Here is a 23,388-nt window from a genome sequence, read left to right as displayed (position 1 = left end):
TCCACCAAACATGCCCTAAATGCACACTCTTAATTTACTAATTCCAGGTTGTATTATCTCATCTTTCTCAATATTAATTTTGTCACTGCACTCAAATTTACTCCACTTTCTCTCCTTAAAAACTTGAAAAAGGAGGGGAGACACCTATTTTTTGTGCATATGTTGTATAAGTGAGATAGACGCGACTCTTTCTCTTCCTCTATTCGTTAGTTGATTGTTTCAGAAAATAAAAGCAATGGCATCGCCATTGGTGAGGGATGATTTAGCCGTATCAACAAGCAATCGCCGGAGCTTGATCTCGGCGAGTTTCAGGGAGGTGTGGACAGCGTCGCCGGACGTATTCAACGTCAGTGGTCGGCACACACCAGAGGATGACGAACGGGAACTCAAATTGGCTGCCATAGAACGCTTGCCAACTTTTGATCGCATGAGAAATGTGGTGCTTAGACAAGTTCTTGATGATGGAATGGTTGTCCATAAACAAGTCGATGTTACGAGGCTTGGCTTGCACGATAAGAAGGTGCTATTGGAGAGCATATTAAAGGTTGTTGAAGAAGACAATGAGAAATTCCTACGCAGTCTCAGAGACAGAGTCGATAGGTGTTTAATATTAATGTTTCTCTCTTTTTTCTTTTATTCTTAATTACTCTTATTTATTTATCTTTTCTGACACGGTTTGCATTTGTTACAACACACAGGGTGGGGATTGAAGTTCCGAAAATCGAAGTCCGTTATGAGAATTTATCAGTGGAAGGAGATGTGTATGTTGGGAGCAGAGCCCTTCCTACCCTGCTTAATGCTACTCTCAACATTGTCGAGGTTTGTTTCTACTCTAAAATCTAAACCAGTAATAGTGATTCAAGAACCTTATTTTCTGACATAAAACAAGGGTGCTTTCTGCACAGGTTTTGACGGTGTGTTGTATATGTTGTTGATTCGGTTTGTGTGGCTTTTAGAATTTGTGAGAGTATTAATGCTGTTTCAAGCTGATTCATTTGTTGTGCACGACAGAGTATGTTGGGATTGTTTCACCTTGCACCTTCCAAGAAGAAAGAAATTCAGATTCTTAAAAATGTTAGTGGAATCGTCAAACCATCAAGGTAGCTTTTTCGAACTGTATAAAATATCTCAACGTAATATCTAAACATTAAAAGGAAAAAAAAAATGTCAGAGCGCCATAATTCTTTTTATCAATTTTTAGCAAAGAATAAATGGTTGTCAGTATTTTTTTTTTCAGAGGTAATTGAATCCTAATTACTGGAGAGTTGGCTCGCCGATACCTCCCCGGCTATGGTTGTCAGTTTTTAAGATGGATGAACAGGGCAGTCGTTTCCGGAAGTGCAATTTATGCAAGATTATAATTTTAATATCAAAAAGAAAATTACCTCTCTCATGTTGATAGATGAAAAATCATTTTGCCAATTTTATTTAGCATCAAGGAGCTTTGTTAGCTTTCTCATCCCCCTTCGATTCTATTTCACATAATAAAATATTATATAAGACGAAATTACAACCATACATTGAAAAAAATTACCTCTTTCATGTTGATAGATGAATTCACTTGTATGATTATAATTTCCCCTCATAACCATATCATATTTTGTTTAACATAAAAAGATCCACTCCGGTGAAAAAAGTCTTGAACTTTATCAGGACCCATTCTAGTAGTAGGTTATTACTTAGGGGAAACAAAAATTATGACATTTGAAACTAATATTTATTTTATTTGATATGAAAATTTCAGGATGACTTTACTTTTGGGTCCTCCAGGGGCTGGGAAAACAACGTTGTTGTTGGCGCTTGCGGGGAAACTTGACCGGAATTTAAGGGTATGTTTTCCTTTCTTCAATTAATATTTTTTATTGATTTTCTTTGTTGTTTTCAGCATAATAGTATGAACTGGACCCGGAGTAAACTGGTTAGACCATAAACTATCCAATCAAAAATTGGTTAGATAGACCAAAATGATAGTAATTCACTTCGCCCATGAGAAATTAAAAGGTGGAAGTAAATGTTTGATCTCATCAGTATCATTTTTAAAAAAGGTTTAAAGTCTTGTCGTATGCATCCCGAACAGAATTACCTCATGTGTTATATATATATATAAAAAAAAAATTGGCTAGATAGAAGAACCCTGTTTTTTTTTTTTTTAACTCTGCTCACCGAATTCAATCAAAAAGAGAGAGAGAGAAATAGAGAAAGATCAAACCTTTCTACTTATCCAACAAAATTACCAGCTCCCTGGCTGTCTAGTTTTCCAGTAAGTTTACTTGTTATCATGTTAGTGTGTAATTTTGTTTAATAACACAATGAACTTAATGTTATGAGCAGGATTATGGGAGAATTACATACTGTGGCCATGAGCTCACTGAATTTGTTCCTCAAAAAACTTGTGCCTATATTAGTCAACATGACCTTCAGTTTGGACAAATGACAGTGAGAGAGATATTAGATTTTTCAGGACGCTGTCTGGGTGTTGGCACCAGGTATGAAATGTTGGTGGAACTTTCAAGAAGGGAGAGAGATGCTGGAATTAATCCGGACCCTGAGATTGATGCATTCGTGAAGGCTATAGCATTGTCAGGCCAAAAAACAAGTTTGGTAACAGATTATGTTCTCAAGGTTTGTGCCATTGTTGTATCGACTTCAATTATTAATATTACCTTTATGCTTCTATTTTTTTCCACTTTGTATAAGCTGACTTTTATTATATTCTGACAGATACTTGGGTTGGATATTTGTGCGGACATAATGGTTGGTGATGACATGAGAAGGGGTATCTCCGGTGGGCAGAAGAAGCGTGTGACCACAGGTTAATTTCTTCTCTATTAGACGCATAAGCAATGAACTGAAGTAATTAAATAATTAATTCAAGACGTCTGATAATTGACTCGTGAAGTTATATTCAAGAAGTTCAGGATACCTTCAAAACCCATGTTTTAAATAAATAAAAAGTAATTTTCTAGCTGGGAGCTATGCTACTTGTGCTATTCTTCTTACAACGCTTATATAATGTCTTGTATATTGCTCAGAATACATAATTGAGTTTGTAAATAAAAAATTTGTAAATATAACTCTGCCAGCTTTTAATGTCAATTATTAATTTATACTAAGTACTTTTGTGGTCAATCTCCGTGTAGGGGAGATGTTGGTAGGATCAGCAAAGGCACTCTTTATGGATGAAATATCAACAGGATTGGACAGCTCTACCACTTTTCAGATATGCAAGTTCATGAGGCAAATGGTTCATATCATGGATGTAACCACTGTGATTTCTCTTCTACAGCCTGCACCAGAGACCTTTGAACTCTTTGACGACATTATCCTACTTTCAGAAGGTCAAATTGTATACCAAGGTCCCCGTGAGGACGTGCTAGAGTTCTTTGAAAACATGGGTTTCAAATGTCCTGAAAGAAAAGGAGTTGCTGATTTTTTACAAGAAGTAACGTCTAAGAAAGACCAACAACAATATTGGTTTAAAAAAGATGAACCTTACAGATATGTTTCAGTTCCTGAATTTGTTGAGTCCTTTCATTCGTTTCCCATAGGAGAGCAACTTACGACTGATCTTGGGGTTCCTTATGATAGGAGAAAAACCCACCCAGCTGCCTTAGTGAAAGACAAATACGGTTTGTCAAACTGGGAACTATTGAAGGCATGCTTTTCAAGAGAATGGCTTTTTATGAAGCGTGACTCATTTGTTTATATATTCAAGACAACTCAGATAACAATCATGTCTATTTTAGCCTTTTCTGTGTTTTTTAGAACCAAAATGCCAGTAGGCAACGTTCAAGATGGACGAAAATTCTTCGGAGCACTATATTTTAGCCTAACAAATATGATGTTTAACGGGACTGCAGAACTAGCCATGACCGTTATCAGGCTTCCTGTCTTTTACAAACAAAGGGATTTCATGTTCTATCCTGCATGGGCGTTTGGGTTACCTATATGGGTTCTCAGGATCCCTCTCTCTCTTGTGGAATCAGCGATATGGATTTTCATTGCATACTATACAATCGGATTTGCTCCTGCTGCTAACAGGTAGTATGTGTTTGCGTTTTCTTGCTCAACTTGGCTAAGGAGCTTAAATCAGTTTTGGAAATATTTTTGTTTTAGCTTTGGTGGTGATAATTATTTTTTGAGAATAGAGTGAAAAAAAATATTCCTTAATTCACACGTGTCGCTCTATTTCATCAGATTCTTCCGCCAACTGCTGGCCTTATTTGGCATTCATCAGATGGCTATCTCTCTTTTTCGTTTCATTGCTGCAGCTGGTAGAACAGTAACCGTTGCTGGTATACTAGGTGCCTTGACCTTGCAAATGGTATTTGTGCTAGGAGGTTTTATCATCGCCAAGGGTAATTCCCTGATCACTTCTGTTTTTAGGAGCAACACCATTTAGTACCAGAGCATATGTTTTGAATTTGACTACGAAAAGTAAGAATGCATAATGTTCTGGACTCAAGTATTGCCTTTATACGGCTCATTTTCCTCTTTTCACAACAGAATAAAATCTTCTTATCACAAAATATCTCCTATCTTTTACGCAAATAACCATCTTCCAATGTTAAAGATGTGATTCCCCTCACACACACATACGCCTGCAAGGTTTTCATGCCACGTCACACATTCTCAAATATTTTCTAACCACCTGTGTAGCACATAGTGGCAAAGCCAGAAGAAAAACTCTGCAGGTGCAAAAGACCCAATCAGCTGGTGTCATAGTTGTATTATTTTTAAAAACTCAACTAGTGCTAAAGCTATACCATAATTTTCAAAGAAAAATTGTACCATTTTTAAAAATTAGCTGGTGTCAAGGCATCACCTAACTCCCAAGTGGCTCCGCCACTGGTAGCACAAAATGTGCTTGTGCACCAAACTATAGGACTTTTTGGGCTCATTCACGGATCGCTTCCTTCTCACTCATCCCATGCACTTCAGCTTTCTGGAGGCCTCCACATACTACCTTCTCTCCGCAGTTACGAGGCGAATCCACCCCTATCATCCATAGACTGACGATAACAGATTTTTGGTTCCCTTACACTAGTACCTGTAGCATGATTACCATATTAATCAGTGAGCCTCCTTACCGGGTTGCACAACTGGATCACATAACGATACATGAGTGGTCATCAAAAAGTAGTTTGTAACTATCTGTTAGAAAAACATAACATAAAACTATTAATATGGCATTCACCTAACACCTTAAGCTTTTAGGTTAAAATGGTTAAATTACATAGTATCAGAGCCTATGTGACCAAGTTTGATCCTCACAACCCCTCATTTTATTAACAAATAAATAAATATTATGGAATCATCCTCCCTTCAAGTCCAGTGAGCTCACTATAGTCACTATAGTGTGAGTGAATGTGTTAGAAAAATATAATATAAAAGCACACTAATATGACCTTCACCTAACAACTTTAACATTTTAGGTTAAAATGGTTGCATTTACATTATCCACCATCATCATATAACTAACCAATTTATAATTTAAGGAAACTTTTATATTTTAATATTTGATTAAATATCTTTTTTTTCCGCCCATGTTATATAGTTTGAGGCTTTAAGCAATTACTTAGTTCAACATGTTTTCATATATTTCTGCAGATGATATTAAGCCATGGATGATATGGGGCTATTATGTTTCTCCTATGATGTATGGTCAGAATGCCATTGTAATAAACGAATTTTTAGATGAAAGATGGAGTAAAGTAAGAAATCACTCTTCTCATTCTTGTTTTTCACTGCCTGTGATACTTACTTGCAAATTCAAAGACAAATTTGCATTGAGCCTAAATTACTTCCATTAACCTTAACCATTGTCAAATTTACACATTTTGCAGCCAAATACAGATTCAAGAATTGATGCACCTACAGTTGGAAAATTACTTCTCAAGTCCGGAGGGTTTTATACAGAAGATTATTGGTTTTGGATATGCATTGGAGCATTGTTTGGGTTTGCTCTTCTTTACAACCTTCTCTTCATTGCTGCATTGACTTATTTGAATCGTAAGTTATATCTTTTTTATCATATAAGTCCATAACTGAATGGAATTTTCAGCATGAGTAAACCCTTGTGATATCAAACCAAAATTTCAGCTTTCGGTGATTCAAAAACAATCATCGTGGATGAAGGTGACGAGAAGAATGAAAAGTCAACCTCTGGACAGCATATCATTGAAGGTTTTAATACCTTGTTCTTTTTCCGTAATTCCTTTGGTGATTTCAAGTGCAGTTTTATTGTTATTTATAGATATCCTGGGTATATCTTATCGGCAGCATTGATTGTGGTTGAGAAACAATAAGTAATTTGATTAAACCAGCTCTACTAATGAGTTTTTCCAGTACAGATTCTATTCTTGCAGTGTAGCAACATTTTTAGTGAAGTTTAGTTGCACAATGTTTTCATGAAATTCATCACCTTTCCAATAAATTACAGGTATAGACATGGCAGTGAAAAGTTCTTCAGAAATTACTGGTTCTTCTGATCAAGAACCAAAAAAAGGAATTGTTCTGCCCTTTCAACCTCTTTCAGTTGCATTCAATGGAGTGAGCTACTATGTAGATATGCCCGCTGTAAGTCACTATTATAAGAAGTTCATTCTTTTTGTGCTTACCCCTCATGAGTTGTATATGATTAAGAAATAACTCCTTGTGGATTGGACCTACTTTATTGGTCTTGTATCATCACTTTCAGAATAGTACCTATCTGTTGGATTTACTTGATAACTATATATTGAATGTAATAAAATCCTGTTATATATATGTTTCCCTCATTTCCACTTTCTTCCTCTCTTTTTTGTCCTTATGCTTTACAAAACAATGACACCATGTCTTAGATTTATGGATCCTCCCATTTATATAATCTTTACGTAACCATTGCCATCAAATGTAGGACTTTATCGCACTTCAATATCCCAATTTCAGCTTTCTTGGTTGCGTAACTAATATGCTATTTTCTGTTTTCACATGGAATCATGTACATAAGTTCTTATCAAATCATTGGAGTTTTCATAGAAAAGTTGAATTTCAAACATCCCGTGAAGTAGGCCTTCCAATGCTTTTGGTTTTGTTTTATCACACCAGGAAATGAAGAGTCAAGGAATTCATGAAGATCGACTTCAACTGCTACGAGATGTCAGTGGTGCTTTCAAACCAGGCATATTGACAGCACTTGTGGGTGTTAGTGGTGCTGGAAAGACAACCCTCATGGATGTATTAGCTGGAAGAAAAACAGGTGGTTACATTGAAGGAACTATCAGTATATCAGGTTATCCAAAGAATCAAGCAACATTTGCTCGAGTTAGCGGTTACTGCGAACAGAATGACATTCATTCTCCACATGTTACAGTCTACGAATCGCTCTTATTCTCAGCGTGGCTTCGTCTTCCGTCAGATGTTAGAACACAAACGCGAAAGGTGTGTTGGAACAAACTTTGTCTTCATGGCCATGAACAATTAACTATGTTCGTAATGCAACTCTTTCTCAATAGAATTTTGATTTAGTTGTATTTCTATTGATGTTGCAGATGTTTGTCGAAGAAGTTATGGAATTGGTTGAGCTTAAACAAATCAGAGATGCTCTGGTGGGGCTTCCAGGCGTGGATGGTCTATCAACAGAACAAAGGAAAAGGCTTACTATTGCTGTAGAGCTGGTTGCCAACCCTTCAATCATCTTCATGGATGAACCAACATCTGGCCTTGATGCAAGAGCTGCTGCTATTGTTATGCGAACTGTGAGAAATACAGTAGACACTGGGAGAACCGTTGTGTGCACGATTCACCAACCAAGCACAGAAATTTTCGAAGCTTTTGATGAGGCAAGTTTGTATTCTGAAGATCTTAGAGTTCACAAGTAATCTGTTTTTTATCTTTTAATTATTTATCTATATTGTTAGATATAAAACTATTTATACATGAAGATACGTGTTGTACAATAATTTATGTGCATTCACTTAACTGAAGCTTTTAGAAGATTTCGTGCATTACAGTTATCTTCAAATTTGATTCCTCTGTTATTGCCTTTATAGCTAATGTTGATGAAAAGAGGAGGACAAGTCATTTATGCTGGGCCTCTTGGTCGTCACTCACATAAGCTTGTAGAATATTTTGAGGTGAGTATTGAAGCTTTTATTTTACTGTCGTCTAAACTGTTCATATATCAACATCAATTTGAGCACAATGGGCTGCTTATGATTAATTTCAGCTGGAAAAGTTTCAGTTAGTTTTATGTTAGGAATGGAGCATCTAACAGAGAGAAAGAATCAAATAAAACAAAAGGAATTGTGTTTATTATCTCTTGCTTGGTTCCATCACAGTACATACATCACTATTTATATCTGAGTTCATACACAATGCTGCATATATCAGCTAACTGAATATGATATCAGATCACAACTACTAATTAATCTACTACTTGTAATCAATATCCTCTAACTCCTTTTACGATTCTGACCATTCTGTTATGCTTGAACCAATTAAGTGCTGTCTAACTATCCGTATCATTCAAATATAAATTTTCTGTTTCAGGCTATTGCAGGGGTTCCAAAAATCAAGGATGGTTATAATCCTGCTACATGGATGCTAGAGATCAGCACTCCTTCAATTGAGGCTCAACTTGATGTAGATTTTGCTGAGATTTATGCTAACTCTACCCTTTACCAGTAAGTCTTTTCCTTCTGATTTATGTTACCACTTTGAAGGCTATACGTCACAAGAATTTTAGGTTTATAACTATGTTCTCTGTACTTCCTTCAGGAGGAATCAAGAACTTATCAAAGAGCTCAGTACTCCATTACCTGGTTCCATGGACTTGTTCTTCTCAACAAGATATTCTCAGTCGTTTTTTGTACAGCTCAAAGCTTGTTTCTGGAAACAACATTGGTCCTACTGGAGAAATCCTCAGTATATTGCCATCCGATTGTTCTTGACATTAGTCATTGGAGTAATATTTGGTCTAATATTCTGGAATAAAGCCAAAATGATGTAAGATTTTAACATTTTCATATTCAAGATTCTTCTATATTCTTGAAAACACAGAGATTATTTCCCTATCATGTCTTATCAATTGTGTTTTGTATTCTTATAACCCTGCACATTTAAACTTGTATTTCGAGTTAATATTGACTATTGATGTTTGCTGAACTAATTTGGTTGGCAGAAAAAAACAACAAGATGTATTCAATCTCTTGGGAGCCATGTACGCTGCTGTGGTTTTCCTTGGAGCTATGAACACCACGGGAGTGCTACCAGTTGTTGACATAGAAAGAACTGTCTTGTATCGTGAAAAAGCAGCGGCGATGTATTCTGCACTATCCTATGCACTTGGCCAGGTATAAATGTAAAAGAAGTGAGACATAAGTTAATCTCTCTTACGTAGGGTGGTGATATACTATGTAGCACCGATACTGGTACGTGACACGATACGACACGACACTCGACACGTTAATTCTAAAAAATGTTAGATTTCGACACGTTAGGACACGTTTTGATATTAAATAATATTTTTAATTTATATAATATATATTATATTTAATATTCAATAATTTAACAAAAAAATGAATCTAAACTTATAATATTTATAAATTTTGCACATTAAACTCAATAAAATGGTAATAGTAATCCAATGAATCTAATAGTTGGAACTAAAAACTCAACGCAACGTAATCTTTGAACCTTTTTGAATTTCTATAATGCGTGTTGGAGTGTCGGAGTGTCCGAGAGTGTCGGATACGACACATCAGAGTTTTTAAAGTGTCGGTGCTCCATAGGTGATGTAAAATGGTATATACTAACGAATAAAGACATCCTCTTGATAAATTCTAACAAAATCCCAATAAATTCAATTTTGCTTTTCATTGAAGCTGAAGTACTAAGGTTTATTATGTTTCAAAAATGATGTATCTTTTTTTTTTTTTGGTAAACAAAATGATGTATCTTTATTAGACAGGTTTGTTGATAGATGCATTGTTCCTGGGGAGGAGAAAAATACTCAAAACTAAATGCACTTCACTGTTTCTGCAGGTGGCAATAGAGGCAATTTATAACGCAATTCAAACAGCCATTTACTCTCTCCTCCTTTACTCAATGATTGGGTTTGAATGGAAGGCAGGGAAATTCTTTTGGTTCTACTATTACATACTAATGTGTTTTATCTACTTCACGTTGTATGGGATGATGATTGTTGCACTAACCCCAAATCACCAAATTGCTGCTATTTGTATGTCATTCTTCTTGAGTTTCTGGAACTTGTTCTCTGGCTTTCTCATTCCCAGGACAGTAAGTGCCCTGCCATTTTGGTACATAATTCATAATTTGATTCTTGAAATGGGGTTCTTTCTTTTTGCAAATCTAAACTTATATTTTTCTCCTAAATGATACAGCAAATCCCTGTGTGGTGGAGATGGTACTATTGGGCTTCTCCTATTGCTTGGACAGTCTATGGCCTTGTTACCTCTCAACTGGGTGACATAAATGCTGAACTGGAAATTCCAGGAGCTGTGAATATGGGCTTGAAGTCTTTTCTTAAAGAAAACTTGGGTTTTGACCATGACTTCCTTCCGGTGGTTGCTGCTGCTCATGTAGGCTGGGTTATGCTCTTCTTGTTCGTGTTTGCCTGCGGTATCAAATTCCTGAACTTCCAAAAAAGATAGCCTAGGTTCTGGTCTTCATCTTTAAAATTAAAAATATAAATAAAATTGGAATACATCATATGTAATAAGGTGAAAAAAATATTATTATTGTTGTAAAATAAATAATAACTAGAAGAGAAGAGATAAGAGTGATAGGGGAATGTATTCTTGTTGTCTTCTCATATTACAATGATGCCTTATTTATAGGCTCGGAAAACATGAAAGTTACAATAACTGAAATATTCTCCAACGGTCGTAATATCTCCAACAGTCATAACGTCTCCAACAGTTATAACGGATATGGACAGCCATAAATTGTTTATAACACTCCCCGTTGGATATCCAATAATCCAATTGAGAAAAAATATGTATGAGAAGCTGTCTCATTAAAAACTTTACCAGGAAAACCCAATGGGACAAAACCATGGTGAAGGAAAAAATAGTGCAGCACGTATTTCACTCCCCTGACGATAACTTTATTTAATATCTCTGAGTTTACGCATCCCGATCTTGTATAAAAGTATCTTAGAACTTGAAGTAGGTAATGCCTTGGTAAATAAATCTGCCAAATTATCACCTGAACGAATTTGTTGAATGCCATGAAATAATTATGCTTCCACTTGCTATCGAAATCTTGTTTGGGATCAATCTTTCTATTGCTCAGGTAAATGACTTGCATTTATAATTAGTCTAGTATATTCATGATTTCCAAATAAGTTGGGTCCCATCATAGTCATGGTTCATCAAAGCAAAATAAAGAAGCTTCACTGATATATCATTCGACTTATTAAGCTTCCATATCATACAATCCGCACCATTTGATGCATGTGGAGGAAGCAAGCTCCTAATAGTTTGAATAGTATCAGCTGGGATGAGATTACGCAGTGCTTCAACATCCCACTCCCCATCTTGTGATACATAAGCACTGACTTTTTTCACCCTATCCGCTGGCTCAATAGATCCCACAGCACCGCGAGCAAGATTCTGATGATGGTCAAGTCATTTATCTTCCCAGAAATTAACTGAATTCTGATGATGGTCAAGCCATTTAGAAGTTTATTTGATAAGAAGAAATAAAAACGATATAATATTACCGAAAATTTTCTTAAAAAGTTTGTTTTAACGAGGATTGAAATACTCAACAAAGGTAAAAAGATATGTAGAAAATAAAAAATTCAACAATCTAAAAAACAAGTATAGTGGCCATCCAGAAATTTTTATGATGAGGGGTGAAAATAAAAAAAAATAAAAAATTTACAATAACTATGAACTCAATATAAAAAGTTTAAAAAATTATATAAAAATCAAAATTAGTTCACTTAACTCTTGCTGAATGTTTTTTCATATCATTAAACTCTTATATAATTGAATTTGTGCTAAAATTCAAAATAATTTCTTTTTCAATATATATTAAAATATTATAAACATAAAACAATGAGTTAGGAAAATTTCTCTCTATTAGCTAACAAATTTTTTTTCACTATTATTTGTAGTGTTTGATGTTTCTTGTACTATAGGAGATAAAATTATTTCTTACACACACATAAAAATGTGTGAGACCCATATGTGAACCTATGTGAAAAGAAGAAAGAGAAAAAGAAAATATGGATCCCACATATCCTTTTACACTGGCTATAAGACTAATATCGAGTGCGAGATGGATCAAAAATTAAGGTTTTATGCCCTTTTCCGAAATGGCATTAGTAAAAAAACCGAGATCTTTTCCTATACACTTAGGGCATGTTTGGTGCATAGTATTGGATAAGGTCTAATAGTATAAGACCTGATTAAATTTTAATATCATCCAGCGTTTGGTATGGTATTGTATAAAATAATATCCTCTAATATTTTAAAAATTAATATATTAAAAAAATTATTTTAATATATTAATAATGAAATGATATATTAGTTCTTGAGAATTGTACTTGTAAGCAATATTAATACATCAATCTCTTATCAGGCCTAATCTCACCTCCTTAGGCCATGATTAAGTTACACATCATTTTGATATATTGAGGAGTTCTGCTGTATAAGCTTATACTATACAATGATCATACTAAACAACTAAAAATATTGTAACGTATAGTATAAACTTAACTCCTTTGCACCAACTTAATCTAATCATTAATATTTTAGTCTTTGTCTCATTGCGAATATGCTCATGTGGCAAAAGATGACGTGAGAGAGTCAACAACATATTGAAATGATGATGTGGCAGATATAATAATGAAAAAATTATTTTTCATGTTATATGATAAGTGTTATTTTATATTGTGACCATTCGATTTGTATGTATTTTTTTAATAAATATGGAATTATCACTCGTTAAAATCAAGATATGAGATAACAATTCTCGTCTAACATTAAAAAATTAAAGTGCTGTAACAATTAAAACATAGTTGAAATGACTGAAGTGCAATCGGCTCTAGAACTACTCTTATTTAAATAAAATGTATAAATTATTTAAAAAAATAAAATGTATAAATTTAAACATTATACATATACATGACTAAGTTATAAAATTTAAAAATAATAAATAAAAATAAAAATTTATCCGCCAGAAAATGAACTGATCGAATTCAATTCGTGACTTCCAGCAACTTCCAATAAAACAATACTATGCAGTTAGAACAAATCTTAAATATGCCCACATCTTAAAATCTTGGGGTATTTTTTTTTTCAACCAATGAGATACTTGGGGCACCGGATAATTCAAGAGCATTCTATAGCATTTTTTAATATTTTATTCCATTTTTCTATCTACTAAATTTAATGCAGTCAATTTCACAAAAAAAATTAATTCAGAAAAAAGTTACTTGACCGCACAGTTATTAGGTCAAACGGTTCTGTCTTCATAATTATCACACATCACATATGTTCTAGATCCCCTCATGGTAATTTTTGTTGGTAAATATTAATGCATCAACACTTTAAAAATCTAATATATCATATTCCGATACTCTTCAATATTTTAACATTCATTTTGAAATTTAAAAAAAATTCAAAAATTGCGTTGTTTTTTTTATTCCAACCGTTAGATTTGTTGAATTACAATAACCATTGAGTTTAATATAAATATTTATGATATCTTATGTTTCTTTATAAAATTGATGGATATTATAAGTTTATTCTCTCTTTTTATTTTGTTAAATTATTGAATATTAAATATAATATACACTACATAAATTAAAAATATTATTTAATATTAAAATATATCCTAATATATCGTAATCTAACATTTTATAAAATTAACATGTCGTATCGTGTCCTGTATCAGTGTCTGTGTCGGGTGCAACATAGATCATGATTACATAAAATATTTCTAAAGTGACTTTATTTATAAAGTGTACAAGTACAAAATATATTAATTAATAGTTGAATTAAAAATAACATTATAGAAAATTCTTTTTTTTACCCATTTTGAACAAAATCTCGGTTTAGAATATTTTTTTTTCCCACATGAATGTCTTGATATTTGGACCACCATGCAGTCAAAGATTCAAAGCGTTGAATGAAACGGACATTCTTCATAGCTATCTCTCAGACGCGCCACGCATGTATCCATATGACACATACACAAAGTCAAATTTTCATCACCTTCTCTACACTAATTCTCCTGCCTCTACTTTCAAACTTGAAGTGCATAGGGCATGTTATATATATATATATTTGAGATATACGTAACTCTGCTATTCATCTGAAGTCCTTTGCTATCATCAGTGAGATCGTTTATAGAAACTAAAATGGCGTCAACATCATCGATATCGGCGAGGAATGATTTGGCCAAAGCAAAAAGAAGTCACCGGAGCTGGCCGTCGGCGAGTTTCACGGGATGGACGGCGGGAGGATCTCCTCATGAGGTGTTCAACAAAAGGGGTGGAAACACCCAAGAGGATAACGAGGAGGACCTCAAATGGGCTGCTATAGAGCGCTTGCCTACGTATGATCGCATGAGAATAGGGGTTCTGAGACTAATGCTTGATAATGGAAACGTTGTTCATTGCCAAGTTGATGTTACCAAGCTTGGGTTGGAGGACAAGAAGCTACTAATGGAGAGAATGCTAAAGATTGTAGAGAAAGACAATGAAAAATTCCTGCGTGGAGTCAGAGACAGAATTGATAGGTGAATTATCTATGAATATATATATCTCTTACTATATTATTATTATTATTATTTATTGCCGCTAAATTTTTACTGACTGTGTTTACATTTGTTACAATAGGGCGGGGATTAAGATTCCAAAAATTGAAGTCCGGTACGAGAAATTATCAGTGGAGGGAGATGTTCGTGTTGGAAGTAGAGCATTACCTACCTTACTTAATGTCACTCTCAACACTTTCGAGGTGTGCTTGTTTCGTTTTTTTCTCTCTAAAATGAAAACTACAGTGATTGAAGAACCTTATTTTTATTTTCCCCTGATATAAAAACAAGAATGATTTCTGCACCAGCATTTACAGTATATATGTTTTTATACGTTTGGTGATATCGTGTCTATTATTTAACTAAATTTGAGAGTATTAATTAACGTTGTTCCATATGCGGAAGGTTTATATTTACAAACTTTTTGTTTACAAATTTTCAGAAACTATACTATGTTGTCCCGGGGAGTACACAGTGTAATTTGTAAAATTTTATAAAAAAAATTTGTAAACGAATTCTTCCCATCCCATATATATAATTGTTTTTGATCCATTTTTGTTGTGTTTGACAGACTATTCTGGGCTTGTTTCACCTTGCACCTTCCAAGAAGAGAAAAATTCATATTCTTAAAGATGTTAGCGGAATCGTCAAACCATCAAGGTAGCTTATAGAAAATCTCATGAGAATATAAAATTTAAAAAAATAAAATAAAAATCATATTCTTACCATAAAGCAGAATGTTTATTGGATTTGAAACCATGATCTCTTAATCAATCGTTAAGGAGCAGCTTTCTCTCGGCTGGCCCTCTTTTCTGATGAGAATATATTAACAGAAATAATTATTAGCAGTTTCGAAGATGGATAAATCTTGCTTGTCTTGTATTTACGAGAGTTAGTTCGGGAAGAAAATTACATTTTATTAAATCATTTTATTATTTATTTAATGGCATTTAAAACTTAATATTATTTTATTTAACATGATAATCGCAGGATGACCCTACTTCTGGGTCCTCCAGGTGCAGGGAAAACAACATTGCTTCTGGCACTAGCTGGGAAACTTGACCGGGATTTAAGGGTTCGTTCCCAGTTATTTTCATTTTTCTTTGGTTTCAGTTGTCAATTTACTTAAATAATAAATAATGTCTTCTTAGCTCTTATAGTCTTATATATATCATCTTATGTGTAATTCTTTTCCACGACAAATTTATGTTATGAGCAGGCTCCTGGAAGAATCACCTACTGTGGTCATGAACTAAATGAATTTATTGCTAAAAAAACATGTGCTTATATTAGTCAACATGACCTTCACTTTGGAGAAATGACGGTGAGAGAGACATTAGATTTTTCAGGACGCTGTCTTGGTGTTGGTACGAGGTATGAAATGTTGGAGGAACTTTCAAGAAGGGAGAGAGAAGCTGGAATTAAACCGGACCCTGAGCTTGATGCTTACATGAAGGCTACAGCCATTTCCGGCCAAAAAACCAGTTTGGTAACAGATTATATTCTCAAGGTCTGTAAATACGTTGGCTCAACTTCATTTATTACTATATTACGGCCTCTATGCTTCTATTTACTTTTTATTTAGGTTGATTATTTCTCTCATATTCTTACAGATACTTGGATTGGATATTTGTGCTGACACTATGGTTGGTGATGACATGAATAGAGGTATCTCTGGCGGACAGAAGAAACGTGTAACAACAGGTCATATAATTACTTCTATATCCTTATGCTTATACAAGAACTTAATATTTTATTAAATAATTAATCTCAAACGTCTTAAACCTCACTCATTAATATGCCGGAGGTTCAATTCGCTTGTAACCATTTTTTCCCAAATAATAATAAAAATAGATAATGCTACAAAAAGCTACATCGTAGAAACACCTCATATTAATCTCATCAATAAGTTAGATTCATTCACAATTAAAAATTAACCATAAAATGAAAGATTCTAGAAAAAAAGACTAAAATAATGTTTACAAATTATTAAAATCCTATTTACAAATAATACGCATAATACATAGGCGATGATGTCAATTGTTTTCCTAATAATTTTAGGAAAAATATTTTCTGATGTTGCATGAGAATTCAACTCTCGCGTTGTGATCTTTCGATTTGTGTGCAAAAATTTTCTTTTCTTTTTTATATTTTAATAAATGTAGGGCTCGTTACTAGTTGAGTCACAACACGAGAAAATCAAATTTCATAATTTTAAGAGAAATAATTATCTTATATTAAATGAGATAATTATCTCATGCAACAAACAAGATAGCGAAGTCTTGTCTTTGTTGCATGAGATAAATAGATCGCTAATTCTAAAGGGGGCTTTGATTTAGTAATGAATGGTTTGGGTAGTTTGTATTAGATTATATATTCTATTCTCGTATCCAAAAAAATAAAATAAATTAAAGGGAGTATTATCGTCTAACTAGCATTTTTGCCCGGGTGCTTTTCTGCTTATAATCAATGGCCTGGAACATTTCCAACTAAAGACTTGTATATAAGCATTTGATTTGAAGTTATCTATTAATCTATCTAAATGCTTCAGTTGAAACCCGGTGCAGGAGAGATGTTGGTAGGACCTGCAAAAGCACTCTTCATGGATGAAATATCAACAGGATTGGACAGTTCAACCACTTTTCAGATTTGTAATTTCATGAGGCAAATGGTTCATATCATGGACGACACCATGGTGATTTCTCTTGTGCAGCCACCACCCGAGACATATGAACTATTTGATGACATTATCCTACTTTCAGAAGGTCAAATTGTTTATCAAGGTCCACGTGAGAATGTGCTAGAGTTTTTCGAAAACATGGGTTTCAAATGTCCTGCAAGAAAAGGAGTTGCTGATTTCTTACAAGAAGTAACGTCCAAGAAAGATCAGCAACAATATTGGTTTAGAAGAGATGAACCTTACAGATATGTTTCAGTTTCTGAACTTGCACAGTCCTTCCATTCGTTTCACATAGGAGAGCAACTTATGACTGATCTTGGGGTTCCCTATGATAAGAGACAAACTCACCCAGCTGCCTTAGTGAAGAACCAGTATGGTATATCAAATTGGGAACTATTTAAGGCATGCTGTTCAAGAGAATGGTTGCTTATGAAACGTGACATGTTTGTTTACATATACAGGATAGTACATTTAACAGTGTTATCTATTTTCGGCTTTACTTTGTTCATTAGAACCGAAATGCCAGTTGGCACTGTTGAAGATGGACGAAAGTTCTTTGGAGCACTATTCTTTTCTCTACTTACTGTGATGTTTAACGGGTCATCAGAACAAGTCATGATTATTCCTAGACTTCCTGTCTTTTACAAACAAAGGGACTTCATGTTCTATCCTGCATGGGCGTTTGCATTACCTATATGGGCTCTCAGGATCCCCATCTCTCTTGTGGAATCAGGAATATGGATTATCCTTACTTACTATACAATTGGGTTTGCTCCTGCAGCTAACAGGTAGCATGATTTTTTTTTTCTTCCAAATATGGTCCTTAATTTCCCTGCTAAACTTTGGCTGTTGTAAGAAACCTAAATTACTTTTTTCAAAATAATTTTCTGTTTTGGCTTAATAGTTTTTTGAGGTTAGAATGAAGAAAATTCATGAATTTACACTTATCCTTCAATTTTATCAGATTTTTCCGACATTTCTTGGCATTATTTGCGGTTCATCAGATGGCTGTCTCTCTAATTCGGGTCATTAGTGGAGTTGGTAGAACACCGGTTCTGGCTAATATACTGAGTGGATCGGTCTATATGATTGTATTTGTGCTTGGAGGATTTATGATCGCCAAAAGTGAGACATCAATCAATCGCTTCTTTATCTTTTAGAGCTTCTGTAGTTTAAGGAAAATTTTAATTTTTTAAGATTGAGATTAAATATCTTATGTTTTCTACTCTTCTTTTATAGTCACATTGTATGGTTTTGACAAGTACTTATTTCAGCATATTTTCTTTTATGCGTGCAGATGATATTAAGCCATGGATGGTATGGGGCTATTATGTTTCTCCTATGATGTATGGTCAGAATGCCATTGTAATGAACGAATTTTTAGATGAAAGATGGAGTAAAGTAAGAAATCATTTTTCTCATTCTTATGTCTCATTGCCTATGTTGTGCAAATACAAAGACAAATTTGCATTGAGCCTTAATTATCTCATACATTTTGCAGCCAAATACAGACCCAAGAATTGATGCACCTACAGTTGGAAAAGTGCTTCTCAAGTCCAGAGGCTTTTTCACAGAAGAATACTGGTTTTGGATATGCATTGGAGCTTTGTTTGGGTTTGCTGTTCTTTTCAACCTTCTCTTCATTGCTTCATTGACTTATTTGAATCGTAAGTTATACCTTTTTTAATTTTTAAAAGTGCGAAATTGAATGGAATTTTCGGCACTGGTAAACCCTTTTAATATCAAACCAAAATTTCAGCTATCGGTGATTCACAAGCATTCATCATGGATGAAGGTGACGAGAAGAATGAAAAGTCAACCTCTAGACGGAAAAAGTTTGAAGGTTTTTTAATACCTTGTTCTCTTTTTCTGATTTCTTGGTGATTTCAAGTGCATTTCATTGTTATTCTGGAAATGTAGGGTATAGCTAACCAGCAGCATTAGTTTTTGTTTAGAAACAATTTTTAAGTAATTTAGTTGCTTTAGTTCTGCTGAATGAATTTGAGTTTTTGAAGTGCAGATTTTATTTTCACGGTGATGCAACATTTTTAGAGAAGTTTAGTTGCACTTTGTTCTCATACAATTCAAATTATTTTGATGCTATTTCATTTAATATGAATTGGACGTTCAGGTATAGGCATGAAAATGAAAAATTCTTCAGAAATTGCCGGTTCGTCTGATCAACGAAGAACAGGAATGATCCTGCCGTTTCAACCTCTTTCACTTGCATTCAATCACATTAACTACTATGTAGATATGCCTGCTGTAAGTTACTCAGTTCTAAACAATGCATTCTTTTGTGATTAAGTAATATCTCTTTCTTGCGGATGTGCATACCTTCTTGGTAAGTATATTGTAATATCACTTTGATTAGGTTTTTCTCATACTTTTCAAAATAAGTAGAATGAAAATGTGGTGTGCACCTCTATTTTAGACAGTGCTTCATATTACTAGATTTTCAACATACATAGTGGTCTTAACTATGAATTGACTAGGATCTTAGCTTTCTTAAAATGCATAATATAACATAGGATAATATTTCTTATTTTTTTACTTGGAGTCATGTAAAGATGTTCTTATCGAATTCAATGCATTTATATATTGATCAAAATCGTTTTAGTTTTAATAGAAACAATGAACTTCTAGATAGCCTCCCTATAGATTGATTGGGACATATTTATTCTTCACAGTAAAGTTTTTTTGGTTTTGTTTAATTACATCAGGAAATGAAGAGTGAAGGAATCAATGAAGATAGACTTCAACTACTACATGATGTCAGTGGTGCTTTCAAACCAGGTATTTTGACAGCACTTATGGGTGTTAGTGGAGCTGGGAAGACAACCCTCATGGATGTCTTAGCTGGAAGAAAAACTGTTGGTTACATTGAAGGAACTATCAGCATTTCGGGTTACGCAAAGAACCAAGTAACATTTGCTCGTGTTAGCGGTTACTGTGAACAGAATGACATTCATTCTCCACATGTTACTGTCTACGAATCGCTATTGTTTTCAGCTTGGCTTCGTCTTCCTTCAGATGTAAAGACACAAACACGAAAGGTGTGTTGGAACAAGCTTTGTCTTCTTGGCAATTAACATTAATTAAATATGTTCTTAATGCAACTCGTTCTCAATAGAACTTTGATTTAGTTGTATTTCTATTGATGATGCAGATGTTTGTTGAAGAAGTTATGGAATTGGTTGAGCTTAAACCAATCAGAAATGCTCTTGTGAGGCTTCCAGGCGTGGATGGCCTATCAACGGAACAAAGGAAAAGGCTTACTATTGCTGTAGAGTTGGTTGCAAACCCTTCAATCATCTTCATGGATGAACCTACATCTGGTCTTGATGCTAGAGCTGCTGCTATTGTTATGCGAACTGTAAGAAACACAGTAGACACAGGGAGAACCGTTGTGTGCACAATTCACCAGCCAAGCATAGATATTTTTGAAGCTTTTGATGAGGCAAGTTTGGAATCTGAAATCATTACAGTTCATAAGTATAGTGTTATTTCTTTGGTTAATTATTGCTCTATGTTGCATGATATATCTTCATACTTGATTTCTTTGTTATTGCAGCTATTGTTGATGAGAAGAGGAGGACGAGTTATATATTGTGGACCTCTTGGTCGCAACTCACATAAGCTTGTAGAATATTTTGAAGTGAGTATTGAAGCTTTTCTTTATCTATTGTCTCAAGAGTTCTCCATACCTCATCTGCATACTTTGAGCACTTTGGCGGATTATAATTTCAGTTTTAAAAGTTTCTTATAGATCTAATATACATATTCTGCTTCAGGCTATTGCAGGGGTTCCAAAAATCAAGGAGGGTTATAATCCTTCCACATGGATGCTTGAGATTAGCACTCCATCACTTGAGGCTCAACTTGGCGTGGATTATGCGGGGATTTACGCCAACTCCTCACTTTACCGGTAATATTTTTTCCTTTGTCATTTGTGTTACTACTATGCATGTTCATATGGCATAAGAATTCGTCTAGCTTTATAACTTGTAACTTTATTTTCTCTGTACTTTCCTCAGAAGGAATCAAGAGCTTATCAAAGAGCACACTACTCCAGCACCAGGTTCCAAGGACTTATCCTTCCCAACCAAATATTCCCAATCATTCTATGTGCAGTTGAAAGCTTGTTTCTGGAGACAACATTGGTCCTATTGGAGAAATCCTCAATATAACGCCGTTCGATTCTTCTTTACATTAATCATTGGAGTAATGTTTGGTCTAATCTACTTGAATAAAGCCATAAAAATGTAAGTCATTTAATAATTTACATATTTGTTTTAACTTGTCTATAATCGTGTTTGGTAATTGGTATTCTTATAGTGCTGCACATTTAAATTGCATTTCAAGTTAATAATATTGACTATTGATGATAATTTGCTGAACTAATTTGATTGGCAGCCAAAAACAACAAGATGTATTTAATCTTTTGGGAGCCGTATACTCTGCCATGATGTTCCTTGGAAACATGAACGCTGCGGGAGTGCAGCCAGTTGTTAACATAGAAAGAACTGTCTTGTATCGTGAAAGAGCGGCAGGGATGTATTCAACGTTGTCCTATGCAGTTGGTCAGGTAAAGGAAGAGAGATCTAAACTAATTTGTGGTGATTTACAAGGTTACATACTTTTGTTTTTTGTTCAATGAAACCAATTTTATCATGTTTTAAAAATGATGTATCGTTATCAGATAGATTCCCTTGATAGATGCCTTATCCCAATGGAAAATAATATATATATATATATATATATATTAATCAAACAAAAATGCACTACATTGATTCTGCAGGTGGCAATAGAGGCAATTTATAACTTGGTTCAAGCAGCCCTTTATACTGTCCTTCTTTTCTCAATGATTGGGTTTGAATGGAAGGCAGGGAAATTCTTTTCGTTCTACTACTATATACTCATGTGTTTTATGTACTACACGTTGTATGGAATGATGACTGTTGCACTAACCCCGAGTTACCAAGTTGCTGTTATTGGTATGTCATTCTTCACGAGCACCTGGAGCTTGTTCTCTGGCTTTGTCATTCCTAGGACGGTATGTCATTTGCCATTTTGTTATATAATTCATAATTTGATGCTGAAAGTACGGCTCTTTTCTTTTGCATATCTAAACTTATATATTTCTCCTAAATGTTACAGCAAATCCCTATATGGTGGAGGTGGTACTATTGGGCTTCTCCTAATGCTTGGACTATGTATGGCCTTATTACCTCTCAACTGGGTGACATAAATGCACAAGTGGAAATCCCAGGAGTTGGAAACATGGGGCTGAAGGAATTACTCAAGGAAAGCTTGGGTTTTGACTATGATTTCCTTCCGGTGGTTGCTGCTGTTCATTTTGGCTGGGTTCTACTTTTCTTGTTTTTGTTTGCCTTTGGCATAAAATTCCTGAACTTCCAGAAAAGATAGTCTGGGATCCTCTTTGTTTTATTTTTCCTTTTTGTTTCAAAAGTATGGTTTATGTCATCTAAATAATGGTACAGCCTTGAAGCTTGGCTGTATTTTATACATCTTATATAAAGTATATATTGTAATGAATCATTTCTAAAATTTTGGTTCGATGGTTTTTCCGTTGCATGTGCTTCTGGAGGCGTACGATGGTTTTCACATTGCATTGATCCACCAAAAAGTAACCATATTAGAAAGTTTGGTTGAAACTTGAGAGACTGGCCTATTCGTCTTTATCTCACTTGAATCTTGTGAAAAATCGGGGCAACCTCACCGACATCTTTTTATTTTCTAAATTAAATGATGAAATAATGTAGGAAAGGAAAAAGATTGACTATTAGGATGGGCTTAAAAAAGTTATTTTTCGTTAATAAGCAATTAATCTTTCTTAAAGGTAGCATGACAGTGGCGTGGCGGAGCCAAAAAATTTTACATATCAAAATATTTATCATGATTATCCAAAT

At 34.3% G+C, this 23,388-nt stretch overlaps 2 protein-coding genes across 8 annotated transcripts; both read left to right on the top strand.

The window, feature by feature from the left end:
- Positions 1–235: 235 nt before the first annotated feature.
- On the top strand, positions 236–10,655 carry LOC133286814 (ABC transporter G family member 39-like). 4 transcript variants are annotated; one of them, XM_061484275.1, is made up of 20 exons: positions 236–600; positions 699–819; positions 1,012–1,100; positions 1,745–1,829; positions 2,332–2,622; positions 2,722–2,812; positions 3,141–4,041; positions 4,198–4,358; positions 5,611–5,714; positions 5,847–6,012; positions 6,103–6,138; positions 6,443–6,579; positions 7,090–7,422; positions 7,533–7,823; positions 8,034–8,117; positions 8,533–8,666; positions 8,761–8,988; positions 9,164–9,335; positions 10,027–10,281; positions 10,386–10,655. In XM_061484275.1, exons 1-20 carry the CDS (start codon positions 236–238, stop codon positions 10,653–10,655), a joined length of 4,314 nt encoding a protein of 1,437 aa, XP_061340259.1. The 4 variants fall into 4 exon arrangements, with proteins under 4 accessions (XP_061340259.1, XP_061340258.1, XP_061340257.1 ...); XM_061484274.1 differs by having other exon boundaries at positions 6,103–6,172; positions 6,465–6,579; XM_061484273.1 differs by having other exon boundaries at positions 6,103–6,186; positions 6,473–6,579.
- Positions 10,656–14,569: 3,914 nt separating this feature from the next.
- On the top strand, positions 14,570–22,885 carry LOC133286825 (ABC transporter G family member 39-like). Of its 4 annotated transcripts, none has more exons than XM_061484311.1 (20): positions 14,570–14,757; positions 14,858–14,978; positions 15,347–15,435; positions 15,766–15,850; positions 15,995–16,285; positions 16,389–16,479; positions 17,343–18,243; positions 18,420–18,580; positions 18,753–18,851; positions 18,991–19,122; positions 19,215–19,250; positions 19,587–19,720; positions 20,179–20,511; positions 20,625–20,915; positions 21,030–21,113; positions 21,250–21,383; positions 21,493–21,720; positions 21,872–22,043; positions 22,257–22,511; positions 22,616–22,885. In XM_061484311.1, the coding sequence occupies exons 1-20, from the start codon at positions 14,585–14,587 to the stop codon at positions 22,883–22,885; spliced, it is 4,080 nt and encodes a 1,359-aa protein (XP_061340295.1). In that variant the 5' UTR covers positions 14,570–14,584. The 4 variants fall into 4 exon arrangements, with proteins under 4 accessions (XP_061340295.1, XP_061340294.1, XP_061340292.1 ...); XM_061484310.1 differs by having other exon boundaries at positions 18,753–18,856; positions 18,957–19,122; XM_061484308.1 differs by having other exon boundaries at positions 18,753–18,856; positions 18,957–19,122; positions 19,215–19,298; positions 19,593–19,720.
- Positions 22,886–23,388: the final 503 nt, after the last annotated feature.

Source organism: Gastrolobium bilobum, unplaced genomic scaffold (genome assembly GCF_033153095.1).
Source record: "Gastrolobium bilobum isolate Gb01-03AN ecotype WA unplaced genomic scaffold, APGP_CSIRO_Gbil_v1 utg8265, whole genome shotgun sequence".
In the NCBI taxonomy this organism is placed as follows: Eukaryota; Viridiplantae; Streptophyta; class Magnoliopsida; order Fabales; family Fabaceae; genus Gastrolobium; species Gastrolobium bilobum.
This window is presented reverse-complemented; position numbering and strand designations above follow the sequence as displayed.

Bases quoted from the DNA above. Each gene is read 5' to 3' on its own strand.
- LOC133286814 (XM_061484272.1), top strand. From the start codon at position 236: ATGGCATCGCCATTGGTGAGGGATGATTTAGCCGTATCAACAAGCAAT. The intron at 601-698 runs GTGTTTAATATT...TACAACACACAG, and splicing joins CTCAGAGACAGAGTCGATAG to GGTGGGGATTGAAGTTCCGA. The intron at 6,013-6,102 runs GTAAGTTATATC...CCAAAATTTCAG, and splicing joins TGCATTGACTTATTTGAATC to CTTTCGGTGATTCAAAAACA.
- LOC133286825 (XM_061484307.1), top strand. From the start codon at position 14,585: ATGAGAATAGGGGTTCTGAGACTAATGCTTGATAATGGAAACGTTGTT. The intron at 18,244-18,419 runs GTAGCATGATTT...CAATTTTATCAG, and splicing joins TTTGCTCCTGCAGCTAACAG to ATTTTTCCGACATTTCTTGG. The intron at 21,384-21,492 runs GTAATATTTTTT...TACTTTCCTCAG, and splicing joins GCCAACTCCTCACTTTACCG to AAGGAATCAAGAGCTTATCA.